Source organism: Pelmatolapia mariae, linkage group LG9 (assembly GCF_036321145.2).
Source record: "Pelmatolapia mariae isolate MD_Pm_ZW linkage group LG9, Pm_UMD_F_2, whole genome shotgun sequence".
In the NCBI taxonomy this organism is placed as follows: Eukaryota; Metazoa; Chordata; class Actinopteri; order Cichliformes; family Cichlidae; genus Pelmatolapia; species Pelmatolapia mariae.
This window is the reverse complement of record NC_086235.1, coordinates 4,902,757-4,926,886: the sequence shown is the minus strand read 5'-3', so window position 1 is coordinate 4,926,886 and position 24,130 is coordinate 4,902,757. Positions and strand designations below refer to the sequence as shown.

Sequence of the window (24,130 nt, the reverse complement as noted above, 5' to 3'; positions counted from 1 at the left end):
GGAAACATTGAAATCCAAATAACTTTTTACAAGCAGGCTGACACCAAACGGTGCGACTGTCCCTCATAGACGCCCAGTTTCTGTGTCCTAACCAGCCTTGGAGCGAAGGAGCCGGTGTGAGTTATTTCATTTGCCGGCTCTTGGTGCGTGAAGCCGGGTGTCGCGCGAACTCGGTCGCTCCCTCCTCCTGAGTTAAACTGCTAGCTAGCCACCGAGCTAACGTTACAGCTAGCCGTAACACGGAGCGAGCTAATCTGCAGCACAAAGGACGACTTTGCCCGTGTTTGTCGCATCGATCCGGATCGCTCCGTTGGATGAGGCCAGAGGCTCGGGTGGAGGTGAGAGAAGCTGTCAGTGTCCGTGGCTGTGTTCACGGGGCTTTTGTTGTGGGCTGCTCTTTGTGCTCTTGGGCGCCTCAATCTTTGTTAACTCGCCAACTGTTAGCTAGCTCGCCGGGGTACCGTGCCAATTCTTGTATCCCCGTAAATATTGACTAGCTTATAAAGAAGCCGTCGTCTTTTTTTAAATCACTCGGGGGAGGGTAATCATTCCGATGGATCCACCGTCCACTCGTGTTTTGGGACCTTTGTGAGCCTGTTTCTGAGCTAAGGGGAAGCACATTTTGAGGGGAGCCAAACTTGGCACGACATCCGCAAGCTATCGTTAGCTCGAAGCTAGCTCACAGAAAAAGGCTGGTACAGTTTTTTGATGTATAATTTTTAGTACCTCTCATTTAATTTTCTTTCTTTTTTTGTTCAAGCTTTTGAGGGTTTTATTGTGAAACTGGCGCTGAAGGTGGTGTTAAAAGTGTCACCTTAAGTTAGAAGATTGTCACATTGATAAAAGTAAAAAAGCTTCCCTCTTGTTTGCCTAGAAGCCTTGCGGGGGCGATATTCAACCACTTCCCTCACTATAAAACTCATAACATCGCCTAGACCAGAAGAATAGAAGTTTGTGCTGCTGACACATGACAGGAAGCTTGAGTTTCACCTGTTAGTCAAAAGTCATCTTGAGAGTCATGTGGCAGGTTTTGGGTAGAGCCCGACCTGTGCTGGGTTTGTGAGGGGAGACGAGCTTGTTAGCTTGGTCAGATGGTGGGGTTATTGTGCTGTTTATTTATAGGTGACAGTGGCTGCTGTTCATCCACAGACTGTACATAAAACAATGATATACAGTACTGTGATAAATTAACTCCCCCCTTCACCATTTCTTATTTTTTTCCATTTGTCACAGTTATTTATTTCAGATCGTCAATACATTTTTATTGTTAGACAAAAGATAACCTGAGTAAATAGAAAATGCATTTTGTAAACGAATAATAATAATAATGATTTAATTTATTGATAGAAATAAATCTATACAAACCAAGCTGGTCCCTTGTGAAAAAAAGTAATTGCCCCCTAAACCTAAAAACTTGATCTGCAACTCTTGAAGGTCAAATGTTTGCAGTGATTTATTTAAGTCTGATTTAAGTCAGGACTTTGACTAGGCCGCTCCAAAATATGCATTTTGGGTTTTTTGAACCGTTCATCATCTTTAATTTATATAGCACTTTAAAAACACACCTGGTAGGCCAAAGTGCTGAATAATACAACAATAAATAATAATAATATAAGAACTTGGCAAGAGAATAAAATTAATAAAAGTGTCAGTCACCCACAGAGTTAAAAGCCAGAGAATAAAAATAGGTCTTCAATCTGGACTTAAAAACCAGCACTGATGTAGCCTGTCTAATGTGAAGAGGAAGATTGTTCCAAAGCAGCGGGGCCGCAGCAGAGAACGCCCAGAGGTGCACTTGCTGGTGTGTTGGATCATTGTTCTGCTGCATAAACTAAGTGTCCTTCTCCTCCAGGATGTTCTGATAGAGAGCAGAATTTACGGTACCATTAATTATGGCAAGTTGTCCAGGTCCTAAAGCAGCCCCAGACCATCATCAATACTGCCACCTTGTTTGAATATTGATAAGATGTTCTTTTGATGATGTGCTGTTAGTTTGATGACAAATGTAACGGGAATCAAAGTTCTGCTTTTGTCTCATCAGTCCAGAATATTTTCATGAATTCTGAGCTCACCAGAGACAAGTGAGGCCTGCAGTTCTTTAGATGTTGTTCTGTTTTGTTTTGTTTTCCTGTGACAACCTGGATGAGCTGCCAAGTAATTTGGAGTCATTTTTGGTAGGCCATGCACTCCTGGGAAAGTTCACTGCTGTTCCAAGTTTTCTCCATTTGTGGATAATGGCTCTGACTGTTGTCGTGAGTCCCAAAGCATTAGAAATTTGTATTCCTTTCCAGACTGGTAGATGTCAGTGACTTTGTTTTGCAGCTGTGTCTCTAGACTGTAGCGTGATGTGTTGCTTTTGGAGATCTTTAGCCTACTTTACTTTGACAAACAGGTTCTGTTTAAGTGATTTCTTGACTCAACAGGTCTGAGAGTATTCAGGTTTGGGTGTGGCTAGTGAAAGTGATTGGGACTTTCCAAAAAATTTGATTATTCCCAGTTTGTTCATGACTTAAGAGGGGGGGCAGTTACTTTTTCTGTTCTGAGGTCAGGTAATATGAAATTTGAAATTATTTTTGTAAAACACAGAGCTCACATTCTCTGGAACAAAAAGAAGAGGAAGCATTCAGTTTGTCATCAGTTCAAAGTCTGCTTCCATGATGATGTGGGGGTCCACTCATGCCTACGACACCAGAAATATGAACGCTGAGTCCGGTGCTGAAGTGACCTGCCTGCAGTCCAGACCTTTCTCACCATAATTCATGTTCAACGTTTGGAGGATAATGAACCAAACAACACAACAAAGACCATCCAGACCTGTTGAGCAGCTAGAATCCTTTGACAGGAAAGGGAAAACATTCCTCTCCAGAAAGTCCAGCAGCTGCTCTCCTCAATTCTCAGACATTTACAGGCTGATTAGAAAATAGTTTTATAGTATTGTTGGTGATTTTTTTTTCCTCACATCTGTACAGGAAAACCAAGCACAGTTCACCAATCCCGGTATATCCAACAATCACTGATGGGCGATATATTCGCGCATGCGCACACTTTTTGGTGGGCGGGGCAATGTAATCGTGCACGAACTGATTTGTGCGTTAACAACACAGAATACAACGCGGCTTGAACGCGGTCATCACAACTAAAATTTTAACGCTCTCAACCCATCTGGAGCGCAGAATGAACAAAATTGGGACAAACTGCCGAAATGTGTTGATGGAGACATTTCAGGGATTTTGACTCAGTCTGGGATCCAGATGGGTTAATTGTTAATTGCGTTAGTCATGATGACAGCGTGTTAGCGCTGACAGCACAAAAAAATATAAAGTCGCCATTTAGGGATTTCTTTGGCTTTAAACAGATGAAAGAGGTAAACCTAAGGATGTAACCAAAGCGGTGTGCTGCAGACGTATAGTGTGAGCAAAGTACTCAAGCACGACTAACTTGCACGAGCATGTACGTGTCCACCATCCATGCTGAGTATGCGGCTATCACCAGCTTCTGCAGCTCCATCAACAAGCATTTGGGCGCACTCTGATTAGGGGGGAATTTGCTCGCAGATGAAAGAGGGTGCTGTTAAAACGGCGCTATTATTTTATTTTTTTTTCCTGTTGACTGCTTGTACTACCTCCATCATTATTAGCAAACTTACTCATGGGCAAATAAATAAATAAATGGCCTTTGTAAAAACTTGGATCTGGTGCCCACTGAGGCTGAGCCTATCGTCAGTAGTCGATATATTCGTCCAGTCGCCCAACCCTAATCCGTACGGGATTAAATTGACTCAGTGACAGTCTTTCTCCATTTTGTGCGCAAATCCAACCCTTAAATAAGGTTATAATTGCCTGTTTTAGGGAGTCACTGGTTATATGCATTACTGAGACGGTGTCTAATAATCTGTCCATGTTTTAAATACCAATAGGACACAGCAGTGAGTTTACTGTATGAACATCCCAGCACATTTAACTTGTCCAAACGGGCTTCAGTGTATCTCTCTTTTTATTTTCTGTGCTTTGAAGGCCGGTGAAATGTGCCAGGCCGGTTCAGTCCTACACATCTCCATGATGGCCGTCTGTCACGTCGAATCTAAAGTGTGAGGTTTGAGTCAGAGACTCAGTTACTGACTGACTGCCGGGCAGCAGATGGATCGACAGACGACTGCTGTCATTCACACACAGTCATTAAAAGAAAGGATGAGAACGAGGACTTGGCAGAGGAGGTGCGAGGAAGTAATCCACCTGTGCTTGAATCTCTCCAGGGTTGAATGGTGACATGAGATTGAACAGAAGGGATCTGAATGTTGGCAGCGAGGTTTCAGACGTTTGATTTGCAGCCTATCATTTTTACATCAGCTGTTGAAAGAAAGGAAAATCAGACAGAGGTTGGCTCTGATTGTTGGACTTGAGGTGAAGTTTATTATCTTAACAAATGTATGATTGGTTTGCATGTCTGGGGGCACCAGATCCAAGTTTGGGTTGTGCCAAGAGGAACAATAGGAACATTTTATTACTAAATTACTAAATTACATAGATAAAGTGTTTTGGCCCTACAGTCCAGTCAAGAAACGTGTGAAAATATGAAACATGAAGGTAGTCTGTGTACAGGATCCCTAATATCTTCCTGTCTGGCTGCAGGTGAATCATGGTGCTGACTGGGAAGCGTTCGGAGAAAGGCCCCGCCTGCTGGAAGAGGAGGGTGAAGTCTGAGTACATGAGGCTTCGGCAGCTGAAACGCTTCAGACGGGCCGACGAGGTCAAGGTTTGTTTACGCACGCACTCACAGACACACACGCACAGCAGCATTTATGCTGCAGCTATTAAGAGAAGTTGGGTTAGGGTCTGTTTGACTATACTTTTTTTGTTTTGTTTTGTTAAGAGCACTAGCTGAGGTTGTTTTGCCGTTTTGGGGTAAAGAACAGATTTATTTATTCACCTAAAGTTTTTAATCATGAAAGTGGAAACAGGAAGTGTCCCACGGTGTTTGGGCCGGTGATTGCTTTGACTGATTAGACCAGCCGGGGCTGTAAACTCTGTGACTGGGTCTCTGAGAGTTGTCCTATAAATGGTGTTAAAATGGAGAAGAGATGGTTATCAGCAGTCTGATGGATGACGGTGCTTTTGTCTCACTACGTAATGTTTTCAGTACTTTAAGTTGTTTTCACAGCAGCAGTTTCTCACAGATTTAGGTCTCGTTAGTTGTGGGTTGGTGGGGTTATGGCAGCGCTCCTGCAACTTTTTCTGTCAGAAATTAAAATTAAAGCTGATCCAAATGAAAGTTTGGATAACTAAAGGTCCATATAAAGGCTTCAGCACGTGCTGTTTATTTGCTAAAATGGTCACCTGGCTCACCTGCACAGGTATGATCTCTGCGTGTGGTAACACTGAGGGAGAGTGAAGCTGACAAATAAGACCCTGTGTTTTGTTCTGTGCAGTGATATAAATTTCCTTTAACTCTCGCAGAGCATGTTCAACAGCAACCGTCAGAAAATCATGGAGCGAACTGACATTTTGAACCAGGAGTGGAAAACCCGGCGAATCCAGCCCGTTCACATCATGACGTCGGTCAGCTCCTTACGAGGGACTCGAGAGGTGAGCGGTTGATACTGATATCAAAAATAAAAATACTCTGAAGGCTCAGAGGGAGGTGTCCTGACTGTAACGCACGGTTCCTGTGCAGTGCACCGTGGAGAGCGGCTTCTCCGAGTTCCCTCGACAGGTCATCCCCCTGAAGACTCTGAACGCCGTGGCCTCTGTCCCGGTCATGTACTCCTGGTCGCCGCTACAGCAAAACTTCATGGTGTGTACAAAGCTTTAAAAGCTGCACTCTGTAAACACCTGAGGCTGGGTTTCAGTACAGTATGCTACAGTCACAGGTGGTTGAGATAGTTTTAACTAAAGCTGTGTTTGTCGTGTTTGTTCTGGGTTTCCTCCTGCAGGTGGAGGATGAGACGGTGCTCCATAACATTCCCTACATGGGAGACGAGATCCTCGACCAGGACGGGACTTTCATCGAAGAGCTCATCAAGAACTATGACGGCAAAGTCCACGGAGACAGAGGTGAGGGTCAGTGGGCACAGGAGCAAATGGTTTGAGAGCCAAAGTAGTAATTAATGAAACTTCACCTGATAATCAGTCTGAAGGCAGCAGAAACAGTTACTGAAATGTGACTAATAAGCTGATGGATCAAAGTGCTTTGTTTGTGGATCTTAATGTAAAGAGCAGAGAAATGGTTTAAAAACGACTGTACGGCGGCAGTTTGTCAAACTTTTTGTGCGAACAAAGAACAAGACAATCATTTCAAGTCGTACATGGACACAGTAGCCTCTAACTTTTCATCATCTTTTGTTGTGATTGCATTTTTTTAACAGCTCATTTGCAGGATCTAGACCTAGCATGGCAACAGGAAAAACCATTTGAAATGTTGGCGTGTCTCCTCTCTCTTAGCATATATGCTGCTTCCATAAACATATCGGTCATTTCGTTGAAGCAAAGTGTCTGTCAGGGTGGATGTTTGGCTTCTGGAGCCTTGTTAGCGTTAGCCACCTTTTTTCTGAGAGCTCGACCTGCTGGAACCATACGATGGATTTCTCTGGCAATACTTTTCATTTCTCCAGGTAGTCGGTCATCTGTACCATGTGTTAGCTGTGGTGTGTTAAACTGTGTGCACAGACGATGGATTTTTTTCCCTCCTTCCTTTTCGTATGCACTCATTTCCCTATGGAAATGAGTTGCTACCAAGCATTGGTGCAGAAAATAAATATTTTGTCCGTAACATTTTGTGCAGTCACAGTGCCACTGCTCTGAGGAACAAAGTTTTTTTTTGCTTCGGATTCAGACTCGAAACAAATGTGCTGGTCAGAGTTTTCCATTAGGAATAAAAACAAAACTGAATTCAGGAAGTCTAGTAATGAACTTTTTCCACAATTACCTTCTGTAATCTGTTTTGGTTGTTTTCCATTACGATTGAGTATCACTTAATGTGACAGATCGTTATAGCAACGCAGCTGAAAGTCCTGTGCTGCTCGGTGCTTGCATGGCTTCCTGTCAAACTCAGGCCTACTGTGTGTGGGCGTGCTCTAAAGTTTCTGAAAGTGAGATTTCTGAGTATTTGGGATAGAAAAACTAGCAAAGATTAAAAGTTTTATCAAAACTCTGCACAGCAGTTTGTAATGTGAGAGCTGATGCAGCACAGCTGTTTACTGTCTTCTAGGGCTGCCACAAACGATTATTTTGATAGTCGACTAGTCACCGATTATTTCTGCGATTAGTCGACTAATCAGATCATGCATCCATTGGACGTACAACTACAGCTTATTGCACTAGCATGCAGCTGCTCTTATATAACTATCATTAGCTTACAGCTTTAAGTGTTTAAGGTATGCGCTAACTAAAAATAAAGACAAGATGGCAGTTTATTAAAGTTTAATGACATTTGCAGATTATTCGTTGGAGTTTAATAAACTCAGCCGTCTGCTCCTTGCTATCTAAAATATAACAGGACACTGGAGTATATTCTCGAGCATCTCACACTTCTGATAACCAGCTGTCTGCTTGACGTTTATTCAGCTGTGTAAAAACTATAACTTTAATCTCAGTCAAACCGATTTACTCAGGAACAAATAAAATACTGAAAAAAAGCCAAACAATAACATTTTTAAGTTATCTAAGTGACTTATGTATGTTTAACCTGAGTAGCGAAAGACGGAGGTGGGTTTGAAAACGATTTGCCGGGAGTCCGGTGTTCTCAGCGGCTCTAGTGAGCCTTGAACCCCGGCTAGCTATCGAGCTAGTGGGTAACAGATGTCTCCGAAAACGTCGGAGCGCTTTTGAAAATATGTGGTGTCTTGATAAACTGAGCAGATATTTGAGGTTTGCACAGTTACATTCTCGCCTGAAAATATGTTAAACATTTATTTTGTGACCCAGAAAGAATAATAAGAGTAATATTAAAACTAACTAGCTGCCGCCATTGTTGGAAACTGAGCAGGGCCGCGCTGGACCGTGCTATGAATTCTGGGACAGAGCTACTTCTTCTTCGGGGTTTAACGGCAGCTGGCATCCTTGTACATGCAGTGCTGCCATCTTCTGTTTTAGTTCGTTATTACACTCTTAAATCCTACTAGTTCCTGCGTCTTTTGGGATTTTACAAAGCTTCAAACGACGCGTCGACTATTAAATTAGTCGTCGACGATTTTGGTAGTCGACGTAATCGTGACTTAGTCGACTAATCGTGGCAGCCCTACTGTCTTCTCTCAACCACTGAGAGAAACTGTAAAACCAGGAATGTGAACGTGCTCATGTGTGGTTGGTCAGTATGGTGTCTCATCAGAAAAACAGTGGGATGAATATTTGCGTTGTATGTTTGTTTGTTCTACATCATCGTCTCCTCCGGCGCTCTGTAAAACTGTTTATCCTGTGTGTTGTGTTTTGCAGAGTGTGGCTTCATCAACGACGAGATCTTCGTCGAGTTGGTCAACGCTCTGGCACAGTACAGTGACAACGAGGATGATGATGAGGAGGAAGAGCAGGAGTTTAAAGTGGACAAGATGGACATGTGTGATGGCAAAGAGCACCCAGAGGACCCCCGCAAGGATGGGCTTGTTAACAATGAGAGTAAGTCCAGAGATGTTGGAGATGTACTGCAGTTAGAAACGTGTAATAACCAATGAAGGTGTTTGTGCTGATCTGCAGTAAGGTGGTAGCATTCAGGGGGAAACTACACTCTGGTCCAGCTCACACTTACACTTTTGTGTCCTGATGGAAAGCGTGTGTGTGTCGTCTCCAGGCCGAACCAACAATGACACCAGCAAGAAGTTTCCCTCTGACAAGATTTTTGAGGCCATCTCCTCCATGTTCCCCGACAAGGGCTCCCCCGAGGAGCTCAAAGAAAAGTCAGTGGGTTTGTTTGTGTGCGAGTGAGTCAGTGCTGTGACGATAACAGAGGAACTCATTCTAATATGTGTAATGAAAGAAGGTCAAAGAATTTATCCATAAACATAAAAATACCTGATTTCAAGTTGGTCTCCTCTCAAGAGATTTCAAGAAGTCTTGTTTTGGCGCTTTGGTCAGATGGGACGAGGCGATGACTTTAAAGGGCGCATTGACAGCAGGTGATCTCACTGGTGTTTGGAACTCAACGTCCAGTTAGTGCTGAGATTGCTGCATGTTGTGTCACTGGAGAAGATGAATCCAGTCATTGCTCAGATGGACTCAGGCGTGATGTTGTCGTAGTGTGGTTGTTAATTTTGCCAGAACGTCAGATGTGTGCTTCCTACAGCCACGGCTGTCTCATGTGTGAGCTAAAGAGGACACACACACACAGATGAGTGCTAATTTTGAGACAAACTGATGATGGCGTGCATCATTAAGGGCGATGCACGTTTGTTGTACGAGGAAACATCAGGACAGGTCTGATTTTAGACTTTCAGGACCACTTTGATTCGTTCTGTAAATACACACACAGACAATAATGATCTGCTTCGGTTTTTTCTCAAGATTTTAAATCAGCAATACTGATGTTATTCAGGATGATCCAGTATTTAAAATAACTGTTTAGCTGATGGTCTGTTCCATATTTTCTGTTTGTTTACTTGATTGTTGTTTATTTACTGTTCATGCCTGAGCAAATAGACTTTTTAATTATAAAAACATTAACCTGTTCTTAAGTGTTTAAAATGTTGATTACAATATATAAAATATATACAAAATATAAGAGCAGCAGTTAGTCTTATATGTACTTTAAAGTAATTGTACAAAACTAAACTCGAGATTTGACTTTATTTCAATTTAATACTTCAAGACTTACCACAGAACCAAGTCCGCCAGACCTTATATTTAGGGATAGGTATCGTTTAGGTTTTATCCGATACCAGTACCAAACCGGTACTTTTGAAACGGTGCTGGTGCTTAAACGGTGCTCGAACCGGTGCTTAAAGAATGGAGAACACAAACTTTGTCCTAAAACCTCTCATGTTTAGCTGGGTGGTTTTTTTTTTTGTGTAAAAAGATAACAATGTAAGCCTTTTCTGCAGCTATAGGGCATATATGGTATCACTCTTGGCTGGAAGCAGTGCTTAATCAATGGAAAAAACACAAACTTTGTCCAAAAACCTCTCATGTTTAACTGTTTTCCACTTTTTCTTTGGTCATTTTAGCCTTTTTGGCCAGGTTGAAGGGAGTATCTGCCATCAAACAAGAAGACAGCCGCATGTAACTTCTACTGTGTTCGCTAGTTCACCTTACATGCATTAATGTAATAACGTGGTTAGCCTACTCAATGTAAATTACACACGAACAACATTAAGCTACTCACGCAGAGAAGAACGGCTGCTGCTGCCATCATCATCCTCATCATTTCTGCTACACTGGCAGGGCTAGGGGACAGGACTCTACTCTTCGGGTTTTTGGGGGATGTTGCTAACTCCGGTCCGATAACAGGCACCACACCCGCAGTAGATGTGCTCGGTGTGAGGTCTCGCAGCAAGCTATCAAATACGGTGCATTTCTCGGCTTTTAAAAAAACGCTATGCGTCGCCAGGTGTTTCTTCAGATTCGAGGTGTTACCTCCTTTGCACAGTATCACAGTATCACCTTAAAGCACTTGTTGCAGGCAGCCGAGTTTGCATCTTTTGCTGTGAAGTACAGCCAGACTTTGACCGCTTCGCCTTGGGCATTTTTAATCTGTAGCTCTGCTCTAAAAGAATGGACGTACCTGGACCCGCCTACTATCCTCGGAAAGGTAAAATGACTGGCTAGAATCCAAAGTGTGTCACATCTCAGGAAAAAAAAAAGCACTGAAATGTGCTTTTATGTCAGAACCGGTGCCATAATGGCACCGGATACCGGTACCCATCCCTACTTATATTATATTTTTACATGCTGTAGTGCCATTTTTGGGAGTATTTCAAGTTGCTATACCTCAGTACAACCATTATAACCAAATTTTAATAATATGGTTGCACTAAGTCCATAGCAACTACAAAAATAGCCAAAAAGTGCAATAAACTACAAAAAAATTGAAAATCATTTTTACTTTTTTTTTTAAACACATATTTCTTGTTAGATAAAATTTTGCAATGCAAGTGCAAAAAAGTTGTACAAAATAGTTTCCAACCACAGGAAATGTATTTTTGAGTGTCTTCATAGTTTTATTTTTGAGATACACCAATTTTTATATACTGCAGGAAAAGGGAAATTCAATATAATAATGCAAATTTGCAAAAAAAAAAAAAAAGCAGCATGTGCATCAAAATAAACTATTTCCAGAACTGTAATTTGCGTTCCCAGAAACTATACAGAAAATCACCAGTATAGGCTTACAAGGCCCTGAAGGGAAGAACTACGTTTCCCACAAAATATGATGTCGCTTCCGGTTTTGGCAGGTAATGGCGAACATCAGATAGTTCGTGCTGATGTCTTTTCCAATGTGGGAAGTGCTATTAACAGCTGATCAGATCGGCAAAGGGTGTTTCTGGAATATTATATTTTTGTTGTTGCAAATGCTTTTTACGCAATTTTTGCAAAGCTATATGTGGAAGGAAACTGTGACCTAGGACAAGCTGATGGCATAAGATGTAAGTACAGCTCCTCCAGTTTCATATGCAAAACCATTATTGCGCTAGCTTATGTGGCTGCAGTTCTACTGCTTTAAAAAGAGTCGCGCAAAATGACTGGCCATAAAGGGTTAAACACACTACGTTAATTTGGATCAGTTCATAAATATAAAATCATTTTTAGAATTCATAAAGAGAAACATTTAAACCTCATGCATGTGTTAACTGTACCATTAGTGCACAGACTGGAGTCGGTTTCTTTTGTTTTGACCCACTTGGTACCAAACCAGAATATTTAGTGGATGAAGTTTGACTCACAGCTCCTCTGTTGTTGTGACAGCAAATCTCACAAAGTGTGTGTGTGCGTGTCTGCGTGCGTGCGTGTGTGTGCTGTACTGCATTCATCAGTGTCTCTGCAGACCTGTGGAGTACTCTAATAAACTTAATATCAAGATCTGTTCATGTTAAATGTTATAGGAGGAGACGGGTGGACAGTTTAAATCTGCTATTATGGTTTATGGATTTATATCTTTAACCTCACAGACTTTAGTTCTTGTGGGTGTGACTCTCTTAAATCCATTGTTACACAACACCAGGTGTTTCCTGTTTACGTTCAGGTCTCTGTTGTGAGACACAGTGTTACAGCACAGAGCAGCTTTACAGTAACAAACTGATGAGGGAAGTTTTAACCTGATAAATCAGTGACGCGTGTGTGTTTGTCTCACTGCGTTCATCTGACTTGAAGTAAATTTGATCTCCCTCGTGTGCGTGTTTGTATTCTCAGGTACAAGGAGCTGACTGAGCAGCAGCTGCCCGGCGCTCTGCCGCCTGAATGCACGCCGAACATCGACGGTCCGAACGCTCGCTCCGTGCAGCGCGAGCAGAGCCTGCACTCCTTCCATACTCTGTTCTGCAGACGATGCTTCAAATACGACTGCTTCCTCCACCGTTAGTACACAATAAATACACTTCACAACAGTTCCTGGTTATACAGGCTGGACTGCTACCTCAGAAATCTGTTTAACTGTCACTGTGTGATGTGGTCACATCAGCCTGCAGAGTGACGTTAGGCATTATTTATCACATCTGCAGGTCACCTTCCATCAGCACTCCTCAAACTTTCTCTGATATGTTCCCATCTGAAAACCAAGAAGTTCACTCTGTTCCCCCAAAAGTTATCAAACATGATCTTTGAAGTTTTAATGAAATAAAAACTCTAACCTTACATAACTCATAGTCCAGCCAGCCGACACGACGCCTCTAAACTCTGCAGTGAGGTCGACGTTTCTTATTTTATTTATTTAAACTTGATTTTAGTCTGTGCTCAGTTTTCATAGTTCGAAGTGTTTACTTGTCGTTTCAGTATCGGTTTTATTATTATCATTATTTTTATTAGGAGCAATAAAAATAATCTGAATATGATGATGGATATTATTTGCTATCAAATTAATAGAAAAATTACCAAAGCTATAGTAACTGCTCACAGACCAAATGTAAGAGGTTGAAAGTAAAATGCAGACATCTTTTTCCTTTAGTTATATAAAATATTCCTTTAGACATTTAGTTTTAAGTTTAGTCCTGTTTTAAGAATCTTGGGTATAAAAATGACCCCGAAGCTTTACATTAAAAATCTGACAGTAATAAAATAAGATGTGGTAATGATTCCTTTAGTTTGATCGTGTCAGTAAAGTAAATAATAAAACATCACATCCTAAAAAGCATCAGTGAAGACTCTGCTGGACTCTGTGCTGATGATGTTATAAACACTGCTCGACACGTCATGTGATCGACGCTGAAACACAAGCAGCTGTTTTTGATGTTGGCACAAACCTGAGTTTGTTTTTGTTGGCAGTGATTGCATCATATAAAATCTTTAAAGGTCAGAGTCTTTGATTGTTTGAAAGATGAGGCTCCGGCACTGTTTTAAGAGGCTGTTGAATTCCTAGAAGCACTCATCTCTCTCTCGTGTCTCTTTTAGCTTTCCATGCAACTCCGAACACGTACAAGCGGAAGAACTTGGAGAACCTGGTGGACAAAACCCCGTGTGGCGTTGACTGCTACATGGACCTGGTGCAGGCGAGTCGCTGCTTTTCTTTTTAACTGAAACAGAATCTACAAAGTTATAAAATATATTAACACTCTTCCTGTTGCTTCCTCAGGACGGCGTGATGAGGGAGTACGCCACAGGCGTGGGAACCGAGCGGGCAAAGACGCCCTCCAAGCGTAACGGGGGCCGGCGCCGCGGCCGGCTGCCCAACAGCAACAGTAACAGCCGGCCCAGCACCCCCACGGTGTCCTCTGAAACCAAAGACACGGACAGCGACCGCGAGGGCAGCAAAGAGGACGAGCGAGACAACGACAAAGACGACGAGGACAAGAAGGACGAGACGACCAGCAGCTCAGGTGCAGACCGGCGGTTATTACAGACGGTAGAAGTTTTATGTTAACAGCGTTACAGACGTCCATCTGCAGGACGAGAAGAAGCAAAGTCTCTGTTTGTCCATCAAACCTAACAGGAACGTTTCTGCCCGGGTTCAGAGCAGCGATGACCTCAGAGACTAGAGTCAGTGAATCTGCTGACGCAGCAACAGTTCTGTTTATTTTCATGAAGTTATTAAAAAACTGACATCACATCTCCTCCCTCGCCGTTATAATTACAGACTTCTGTTTATGTCCCTTATTGTCCTTATTTAGATATTTGAAAGAACTGGCAGCAGAATTTAACCTCTAACACTCGAGCACACAGAGACAGCAGACTCCATCCAGAGAACCTCAAACTTGATCTCTCAGGAATTCTTTTTCCTGGGAAGTTAAAGTTATTTCCTCTGAGGAGGGCGATTCCCAAACAGCAGGCATTCATTTGATACTAATTTAGGACTTTGGATAAATAAAAACCACCAAGTGGAGTAATCTCTGTTTCTGAGCCCCTTTTAAATAAAGACTGTAACATTGCTTCTTCATCAAGACTTTAAAACTGTGATTAGAGCAGACTGTAGAAGAGATCCTCGTGCTCCTGTGAAGCTCTTTGAGTCGAGCATCTCTTCATCCGTGCAGTAACCTGCACCGTGCCTGCGGTTCACTGGTGAGAGGCTGAACGCTGGAGCGATGCTCTTGTTACCAGCTGGGTCTTCCCCTCTGCATGCAGCCCCCTTGTTGTGGGACGTTTGTTTGACAGCACAGATCACAGATGATTGTTTGCACTTCAAAGCTGCTGCAGATAAAGTCACAAACCTGTGGCTCGATGTAAACAGCAGATGTGACGACAATAACGGCCTGGAGTTTATACAACGTTATGAGACTCTCACTCTTTTTCTTCCTTCCTGTCATCACTGCACAAACTAGTTTGCAAGCAAAGCAACAGGCAGCAGCAGTAAATCTTCATACAGTAAAAGCAGAATGGCACACGTGGTCATGTGACGCTTGCACTTCATTCATATTCGTGCACTGAGACATTTGAAGTTATTTAAATTTAGGCTCAAAGAGATTTGATTTGACCAGGAGTCACTGTGACATCAGTGTTTGTAATAAGAAGCCTTGTTTTCATTTATGGTGTTATCTAAAGATTCCAGCTTATTTCTCTTGGCAGTCAAACTTCCTCCTTTTGGTTGTTCAGAATTAGGTTGCACTCCTCGGCTGTTTATCTTAGATCCCTCAAAAATGTTTGTCCTTCTGAGGAAATTTAAGCGAGCTCCGTTTCAGCCATGAGACCATCGCGCTCCTTGTTTTATGACACAAACCTTTACCACTGCTGTCTGTTAGACCCTTCCCTGAAAGTAGGACCCTCGTTTATGACTTACACCTGTCGAGATCCTCACTTTAGTCCTGGTTCCTTGAGGCAAAATGCAGGTTTATTTCCTGCTGCGTTGGAAACGTCCTCAGTGTTGATTTGATGTGTGTGCAGAGGGAAACTCGCGGTGTCAGACTCCAGTGAAGATGAAGCTGTCCAGTGAGGCTGAAGCGGTGGAGTGGAGCGGGGCTGAAGCGTCTCTCTTCAGAGTCCTCATCGGGACGTACTACGACAACTACTGCGCCATCGCGCGGCTTATAGGCACCAAGACCTGCAGACAGGTGAGCCGCCGGTTCATCACACTCACCGCCGTCTGTTTCAGCTCGTCTTAACTGACCCTGGCGTCACGATGACACTCGGTCTAACACGCCGTCTTTACCGGGTCCTGCAGGTTTACGAGTTCAGGGTCAAGGAGTCGGCCATCATTGCTCGCGCTCCCGCTGAAGACGAGGACACGCCGCCGAGGAAGAAGAAGAGGAAGCACAGACTGTGGGCTACTCACTGCCGCAAGATCCAGCTGAAGAAAGGTCAGAGGTCACAGCAGCACAAAAGTTTACAAGCAGATATAAAGACACATTATATCTGCTGACACGTCTGTGCCCGAGTTCTGAGATCAAGTCAAACAGGAAGTACTTTAATCCTGCATTCTTTATAATGGTCAGCAGAGGGCGCCATGTTACCTGTGCAGAAGCATAAACATTTTCCTAATCTCTACTTTTTGTCATGTTTTTGCTCCCTTTAAAAGGAGAAATTATTCATTAAATGATTTTAAGAAATATTTGTTTTTGTTTCATGGTGTTCACAAAGGAAACCAGACAGCTGGAGTTTGTTAGTGAAAGGTTGGAGAGTCCAAGTTTAAACCAAAGGAAGATGGAAGGATTTTGCATCAACAGACTGGAAGCAAAGCTTGGGCGTTGATGCTGTTCAGAGAAATCAAATAACTCGCTCTGTTCTTAAACGCCACATCTGACCTGTTACAGATGGCTCATCCAATCACGTGTATAACTACCAGCCATGTGACCACCCCCGGCAGCCCTGTGACTCCTCGTGTCCCTGCGTCACCGCTCAAAACTTCTGTGAGAAGTTCTGCCAGTGCAGCTCGGAGTGTAAGAACTTTTATTTTGAAAAACTAAGTAACCAATCTTCTTTGAATGTGTTTTCACTGGTTTGTTTTTCCTGTGTTTGCAGGTCAGAACCGCTTCCCGGGCTGCCGCTGCAAAGCTCAGTGTAACACCAAGCAGTGCCCCTGCTACCTGGCAGTGAGGGAGTGCGACCCCGACCTCTGCCTGACCTGCGGCGCCGCCGACCACTGGGACAGCAAGAACGTGTCCTGCAAGAACTGCTCCATCCAGAGAGGCGCCAAGAAGGTAAGACGTGCAGCTTTTAATCATCGTTCACCACAAACATTTTATTCTGAAATCAAACGTTCTAAAAGCTCCGTCTGATCTGTTCCCGTCCCTCAGCACCTCCTGCTCGCTCCGTCAGACGTGGCAGGCTGGGGCATCTTCATCAAAGAGCCGGTGCAGAAAAACGAGTTCATTTCGGAGTACTGTGGAGAGGTACGGCTGATTGATGATGGTCGTTTAACCTGCTTTTTAAGAACTGGTTCAAAGTTCTGAGGGTGAAGAATCTTTGATGTGATGCTGTGATTCTCAGTGCGGCCTCTGGTGGGCTGTGAAGGTACTGCAGGAGGGCTGCCAGAGGCCATTTACATCATTGCTTTATCATTTACCTGCATAAAGGAAAGTTTGGTGTCTCCAGAGGAAAACAGTATCCTGTTTTGTCTCATTTATTTTTTTAACATTGTAATGTGTTTTTGGGTGACTTCATTTACTAAAGCACAGTCACGCTCACCGTTGTGTGGAGCCATCTCCCAAAGGACCGTGCACATGCTGGAGTCACAGCTGAATAAATGTCCTCACAGCTGCGTGTTAAGTGTCCAACACTTTCTGTTGCAGATCATCTCTCAGGACGAAGCCGACCGCAGAGGGAAAGTCTACGACAAATACATGTGCAGCTTCCTGTTCAACCTGAACAACGGTAAAACACAGCACGGATAAATATATCTGATGTTATAGCTGAGGTGTTTTTTCTTTAATTTACTACATTCAGCTCAAACACGCAGTAAACACGTCTGATCTGCTGAGTAAATGAATTCTTACACTCTTGTTTTTGAGGATAAAGTCAGAAATGCTCTCTTCCTTCCAGACTTTGTTGTTGATGCCACGAGGAAAGGCAACAAGATCCGCTTCGCCAACCACTCGGTGAACCCGAACTGCTATGCAAAAGGTACAAAGATCAGGTCGCGTGAGCTTCCTGCTGGTTTCTGCCGCTCTGTGATAACTCTGCTTCTCGTCTCTGCAGTGATGATGGTGAACGGCGATCACAGGATCGGGATCTTTGCCAAGAGAGCCATCCAGACCGGAGAGGAGCTGTTCTTCGACTACAGGTCAGTGACGAACGTGAAATGCAAGAAAAAGTCAAATCACTGACTGAGAAAGACTCCTGAGGTTTTATCTGAGTGACGATGGAGACGAGGCTTTTTTTCCTTTTTTTTTTAGATTAACTCTGCATGAAAGTACCGTTTTACTGTGTTTGTGGTAAAACAGATCAGGGTCACATGGAGGTCCCAGCTGCAGAACAGCTCGGTTAATGCTTCACAGTACTTTGAACACGCTTTCATCTACATACGTCACCTACAGTCAGTGTCTCACACTCAGAGCTCGTGCTTTGTGTTGTACTTTAAATGTCTTTCAGACTTTTTCTGACTAGAGAAACTTTTTATTGGACGATTTCTTTAGTTGTGATTCTCATACAGACGTAGCTTTTGGTCTGTGTGCAAAGGTTCTCTGTCATGCAGGTCAGGCCAGTCTTTAACTCTTCAGTCAAAGTCTTTAAGGGTCACGTGATGACTCTGGATCTCCTCCAAGAGGTCAGGATGTTGAATAACCAGGAGTGCCGTCAGCTTTTGATGGCACTCGGTCAAAAGCAGAGTCACATGAGAAGTTTAGCTGCTTTAACTCGAGTCCTAAAATTTTTCTTGGCCTGGCTTTTTTGAAAACGTGTGCATACTAATTTTATGAAAACCAGGTTCACCAGTTTAAAAAAACTGTCAGTTTTTCTGCTTTTGTGTCTTATTAGCATCAGTTTGTAAGAACAAGGAAAACATTTTAAAGGTTTGTTTCCTGTTCCTCAGGTACAGCCAGGCCGACGCTCTGAAGTACGTCGGGATCGAGCGGGAGATGGAGATCGCCTGACCGGGACTTCCTGTGTTTTTCAGTGACACAAAGGCCTTACACACACAAACAAACAAACAAAAACAAAAAAAACACACCCTCACTTTCAGGAAACTCAGACGATTCGTCACAACGCCACAAAAGCTTCAGGAAAAACAAACCGGGGATATTTGAAGCTGATATTTGTTGTTGTTTTAGTTTTTGAGAAACTTTTCATGTTTTTTATCCTTTGATTTGTCGACAAATCTTCCTCTTTGGATTCATAAATCTTCCCTCTGCTGAAAGCGCACCGACAAAAAATATATAAATATCTCTTATCTGTCTTATCTTTGAGTAAAAATGTTCTGCAGCGAGAGGAGAAAAAAGCCCGACTGTGTTTTTAAAAGTTCTCAGTTCAAGCTTCAGGGACCAAAATCCTCCACCAGCCACTTTCACACCGCCGACCAGACTGTTTGTGCTCCTCGTGTGTGTGTGTGCGTGTGCGTGTGTGTGTGTGTGTGTGTGTGCGTGTGCGTGTGTGTGTCTGTCGTGCTGAACCTGTCACTCCTCAGAGTGCCGCTTCACTGTCTGTCTGTAAATCTGGAGGTCGTTCACGAAGCAGCGTCACACTGAAACCAGCTCTGACCGTTAAAAACAAAGTCGATAAACAACAGGAATATTTACAGAATAAAAGAAGCTGTACGTTAAAGATGGACATGGCTTTAGTGAGTCGACTGTTGGGCTCTGTGTAGGCGTTTTGGTTACCGTTTAATTTTTTGTTTTGTTTTTGAGCCAGAAGTGACCAAATTTGGATGAAAGGATTAACTCTTCAGTTACGAGGTTAAGGTTCGCTAGGTCGGTTATCAGGCGGCAGGTGTACAGGTGCACCCACAGACAGATAACTGCTGGCTAACGATTAGTAACTGCTAACAGCACAGACGGAGCCCAGAGGTCGAGCTCGGAGGCTCAGATTAGCAGTTAGCGTCCATTCTGTAAATAATACAGAAAGTTTAAGTTTAACACAGGTGAGCGTGGAGTGGGGCGTGTAACTCATTCTCACTGGTTTCACTGGGCTGATGTTGGGAAATGCTCAGATCAGACATCACCTTCCAGGACTGACATCAGTCCCGCTGTGATCTCCACTCAAAGCTCCTAAAGTGAGTCGGTCCTTTTGTTTAACTCGCCTGTTTGGATTTTCTTTAGGGTAAATTTGGGGGTGTGGCCTGTAATTGAAGTTTGTGAGCTGGACCTCTGGATCATGTTTGTGCATTTTGGAGCTTTTTTAATTCAGTTAAAAACATCTTTCTGTGGCTCAACTGAAGATATTAGTGCTCTCGGCATTAATTAGCAGGTTTGCTTGAGTCGGGGCTGCTGGACACACCCACTGCAGTATTGTCCTGAACAGCAGGTGTCGCTCCTCTGACATGTTCTCGAATCCTCAGCCTCTCCCTCTGAGTACTGATGTATTTTCAACATGATGATTAAAAGCTGACACAATCGTTCCCTCGTGTCCTTAACCTGCTGCTGGTGCAGCGACTTCTGAGCATAAATAGAAGTGGCTTTGTGGTGCTGCGGTGGCGTGCGAAGCAGCCACTGTGGAGGGTGTACTGACTGTGTCACAGCCGGGCTCTCCATCAGGGGCCAATCTGGTGCTAACACATTCATTTTGTCAAAAGGAACAAAACTAACGAGCCGAAACAAACACGATCACCGGTGCGTCGTCACGCTGTCGACTGAGGGAATCGAACTCATTTAAAGTCCAGATTGTTCCACTTTGTCCAGGTTCAGACGTTTATGTGCATGTTTACTAAACCAGTCGGTGATAAAAGTGATGGGACACCCTCTGTAAAGCTGACGTCTCCGTGTCTCCACATTAAAACGACCGGCTACGCGCTGCCTTCAGAAACGACTGTACAGAAAAACAAAAACGGGCAGTTCTGATATTTAATGTTTGATCTGTAGAGAAAAACAGGATTTCTTTGTAGTTCAGTGGTTTGTGTGTTAGTTACTTTAGTGTAAGTAATGAAAGGCCGTGGGTGAGATCTTCATCAGGAGGCTGATGAACTGATGAAGATTCAGGTGAAACTGATAGTTTAGGCTCTCGTGATGTGATCCATCCCTAAAGATGTCCTGCAGCGTGTCGTAGAGTCGCTCTTGTGGTTTTTCTTGTGCTGAATTTGCTCCAAACTAATCCCCGGCCTCGTTTTCTATCAGTGTCCGATTCCTGTGGCAGTGTGACTCGGACACATCGCGACGTGAAAAGCGAGGTTCGGCGTCCGCCTCGAGCTGGACGTGACTCTGCTTTGTGACGCCGCCTCTGCTTCAGGTGCTTACGTGAAAACTAAGCCAGCATGCTTTCCTTCAGCCAGGCACTTGACCGCAGCCGCCGGGCGAGCCTTTCAAATCTGGGCGGAGCCTCAGTTTCATGTCCGAGTGCTTTTTGACTCGGGTCGGGTTTTCCCAGCATCCTCAGCAGCGCGCTGAGGTTCCTCTGTTAATCAGGAAACGAGTCTTTCTGTTTTTTGTATTTGACTTACGCACATTTAATCAAAGTTTTCCCAGCATCCTCTCTGCCTCCTTTGAAGCCTTTTACGTTTTCTATCTTATGTATACCACCTTTAACTTAAGGATTTAATCACAGCTGTAACGAGCCGTCAGTGTTTTTGTTGTTTCGAGCTGAAGCTGAGTTCAGCCACAGTCTGAGATCTCTGGTTTAATTCATCTGTTTGATTTTGTTGACCCGTAACAAAAGATCAAATTCATATTTACAATTATTATAAAAAACGACTGAAAGCTGATGATTTCAGTTTTTTTTTCTTGGGTCTAACTCTGGACTCAGGACTGTTTGAATTTGAAACGAGCTGAACAGCTTAAAAAAAATCGGCAGATAATTCAGTGACTTTGAGTTTTACTTTGAAAAACTCTCCTTCCTCTGCACTCTCCCTGATCATTCCTCCTCCTCTTCCTCCACAATGTGAATCTTCTCTTGTGGGAATTCTGGTGCTCGGAAAGACCCCAAAGTCTGACCAACTCGTAGCAATACCAGCCTCCCTCCTCCTCCACCTTCCTTTTCTTCACCTGTAATTTATTACAAACGTCACAGAGACCGAAGTGTCGTCTGTAGTCGTCGGGAGACTTCAGGGCCTCTGAAACCTGGTGCTTCACTCACAGGTTCCCACGTCGATCTGTGCAGGAACCTTTTGTGTTTTTTACTTTTACTGCTGATCCAGATGTTTGTAGCAGCTGCTTTCTAATCAATGAACAGATGTGTAAACGCTGCTGTGACTGGAGGGCTGAGGAGCGTCTCTGAACACGGAGGAGATTGGGCAGCGGTGCTCCTCGGCTCTCCCCGAACTGAAAGCTGCAGGTGTATTTTCTTTTCTTCTTCCTGTCAACAGGACCACGTCTCTCCTCTGATCACACAGGTGCTGATTTTTGTAATGTTTACAGGGATTTTTGTTGTTCAAAGTGTTGCAGATTAAAATATTATAAACTGTTCCCAGTGTCAGTTTTCTTTCTTCATTTATTCAGAATAACCTATGATCATACTCTTTAGTGGAAAGAAACATAAGTGTACATTAAACCTATAAAACCACTGATGAACAGCCTGAGAGTAGAAACACGGCGCACACTGTCTATGAGACTCGCTTTTATTGCTGATTGGTGGAAATATTGAAATAATCCCAACAATAAAGATACAAAAACTTTCCTGTAGAACTTGTCATCTTTATTTAAATATCACTCTGATTGGTCGGATGCTGTTCATGTGACCGTGTTGGCTGTCAGATGAATGAACCCTGGGTCAGCTTATAGGTCTGATAATGACCTTTAAGTATTCTGTTCTGTGACTCTTGTTTGAGTGAAGACAGAAGGAAACGATGCTGGAGCTAACATGTAGTTCCAGCTTCTGATTGGTCTGTTTCAGGGTTTTAAACATGTGACTTCCTGTTGGAGTCATTCAGCCCACACCTGCACTCGCTCACGTAGCCGGGCTTTTAATGAGGTACATTATGACTCAAATCCACTCAGTGACATTTCACACCCTTAATGCAGGGGTGGGGAACTCCAGGCCTCAAGGGCCGATGTCCTGCAGGTTTTAGATAAAAGTGATTTAAATTATCTCCTCAACATGTCTTGAAGTTCTCCAGAGGCCTGGTAATGAACATTTGATTCAGGTGTGTTGACCCAGGGTGAGATCTAAAACCTGCAGGACACCGGCCCTCGAGGCCTGGAGTTCCCCACCCCTGTGTTAATGGGTAACTTGGTCTCCATTTGTTAAATATAAACCTAATTATCTGTTGACTGATTGTTAGCATTTAATAAATTCAAAGATCTGCAGGAACTCTGTGTGGAATAAAGTTTGTCAGGGTCCTTAAATGAGATGTGGAAACTCCAGTGAGAACATTTCAGTTTTACAGATAATCAGATTTGCCTCTTTTTGTAGTGAATCTCAGCTCTAATCTGCCTGAGGCAGAGGAACTTCCCCTGCTTCAGGTGTTTTCGTCCTTAGTCACCACCACCCAAAGTAAAAGTCTGCTTCAGATCCGAGGTCTCAGGTTTCACCTCGCATCATCCAGGTTGCCCAGTGTTCGAGACATCAGCCTCATTTTTGATAAAAAAAAAAACACTTTGTGGTGCTCAAAGAAATCAAGAACCTCTAATTCCATTAAAATATCCAAAAACACTCATGTGCTGGGACTATTTTCTTTCTGTTGTCTACATCCGCTCAGTGTGAGCCCTTCATCACAGGTACAGTTCCTCCAACGGCCGCTTGGAGGCTCCATAAGTCTCCACAGAACATTTCCACCTTTATATGAACTTCAATTTATTTAATAACTCACCTGTTTGAAGCTTCAAGTTTGGTGTGTGACTCCAGGAAGTGTGCTTCGACTTCACTGACAAACAAATATTTTATTAACCTGTGTCTGTGTTGTGCTCAGCTTGTGGACGCTCCGTTCATCAGGACTCAAACCTCTCCATCCAAATATGGTCATTTAATACCGTTACTCGTGTAATACCGCTTTGAACCACAGGGTGGAGCAGCGAGTCAGTGCTGAATGCAATCTGTTGTTGGTAGTCATCTGTGCAAAATGCATGTTAGTCATGCTACTTATTCCAGCGCAGACAGGTCATTTTTATGTGTGAGCGCATCATTTCTGTTTTAAATACAAATCGCTCCTAAGAAATCACACAGATAATCTCTGAGTTTCCTTCCAGATGACTTCTGCCACCACTTTCAGGTTAAACCGGTTTTTAATGGAACACCTGTTTGGCAGCACAGTGTTCAAACTGAAGCCTGCAGCAGCCAACAGGAGCGGAAGTGTGTGTCTGCAGACCCGCGTGTCACTCAGCCTGCAGATCCTCGCGGTGATGAAAAGTCTCAAAGTGTCAGAATTAAAAACAGTTTTATCCAACAGCTTTAAAAATATTTATTTTAAGAATTTAAATAATTACATCATGCCAGAGTATTTTATTATGAATTTATTATTTAAAACAGACATTTTAAGGTTTTTAAATCAAAATATTAAATATATCTGACTGCACTGAAACTCAAACTGAACGATGAACAAACTGTTTTAAACA

At 43.2% G+C, this 24,130-nt stretch overlaps 1 protein-coding gene across 1 annotated transcript; it reads left to right on the top strand.

Moving 5' to 3' along the window:
- Window positions 1-22,045, top strand: ezh2 (enhancer of zeste 2 polycomb repressive complex 2 subunit). The gene is made up of 19 exons (XM_063483464.1): window positions 1-338; window positions 4,629-4,752; window positions 5,454-5,582; window positions 5,671-5,790; window positions 5,930-6,050; window positions 8,427-8,606; window positions 8,779-8,884; window positions 12,330-12,493; window positions 13,524-13,621; window positions 13,705-13,948; window positions 15,447-15,613; window positions 15,724-15,859; window positions 16,313-16,438; window positions 16,521-16,699; window positions 16,796-16,891; window positions 17,291-17,372; window positions 17,541-17,621; window positions 17,697-17,781; window positions 18,529-22,045. The coding sequence occupies exons 2-19, from the start codon at window positions 4,636-4,638 to the stop codon at window positions 18,587-18,589; spliced, it is 2,292 nt and encodes a 763-aa protein (XP_063339534.1). The 5' UTR covers window positions 1-338; window positions 4,629-4,635; the 3' UTR covers window positions 18,590-22,045.
- Window positions 22,046-24,130: the final 2,085 nt, after the last annotated feature.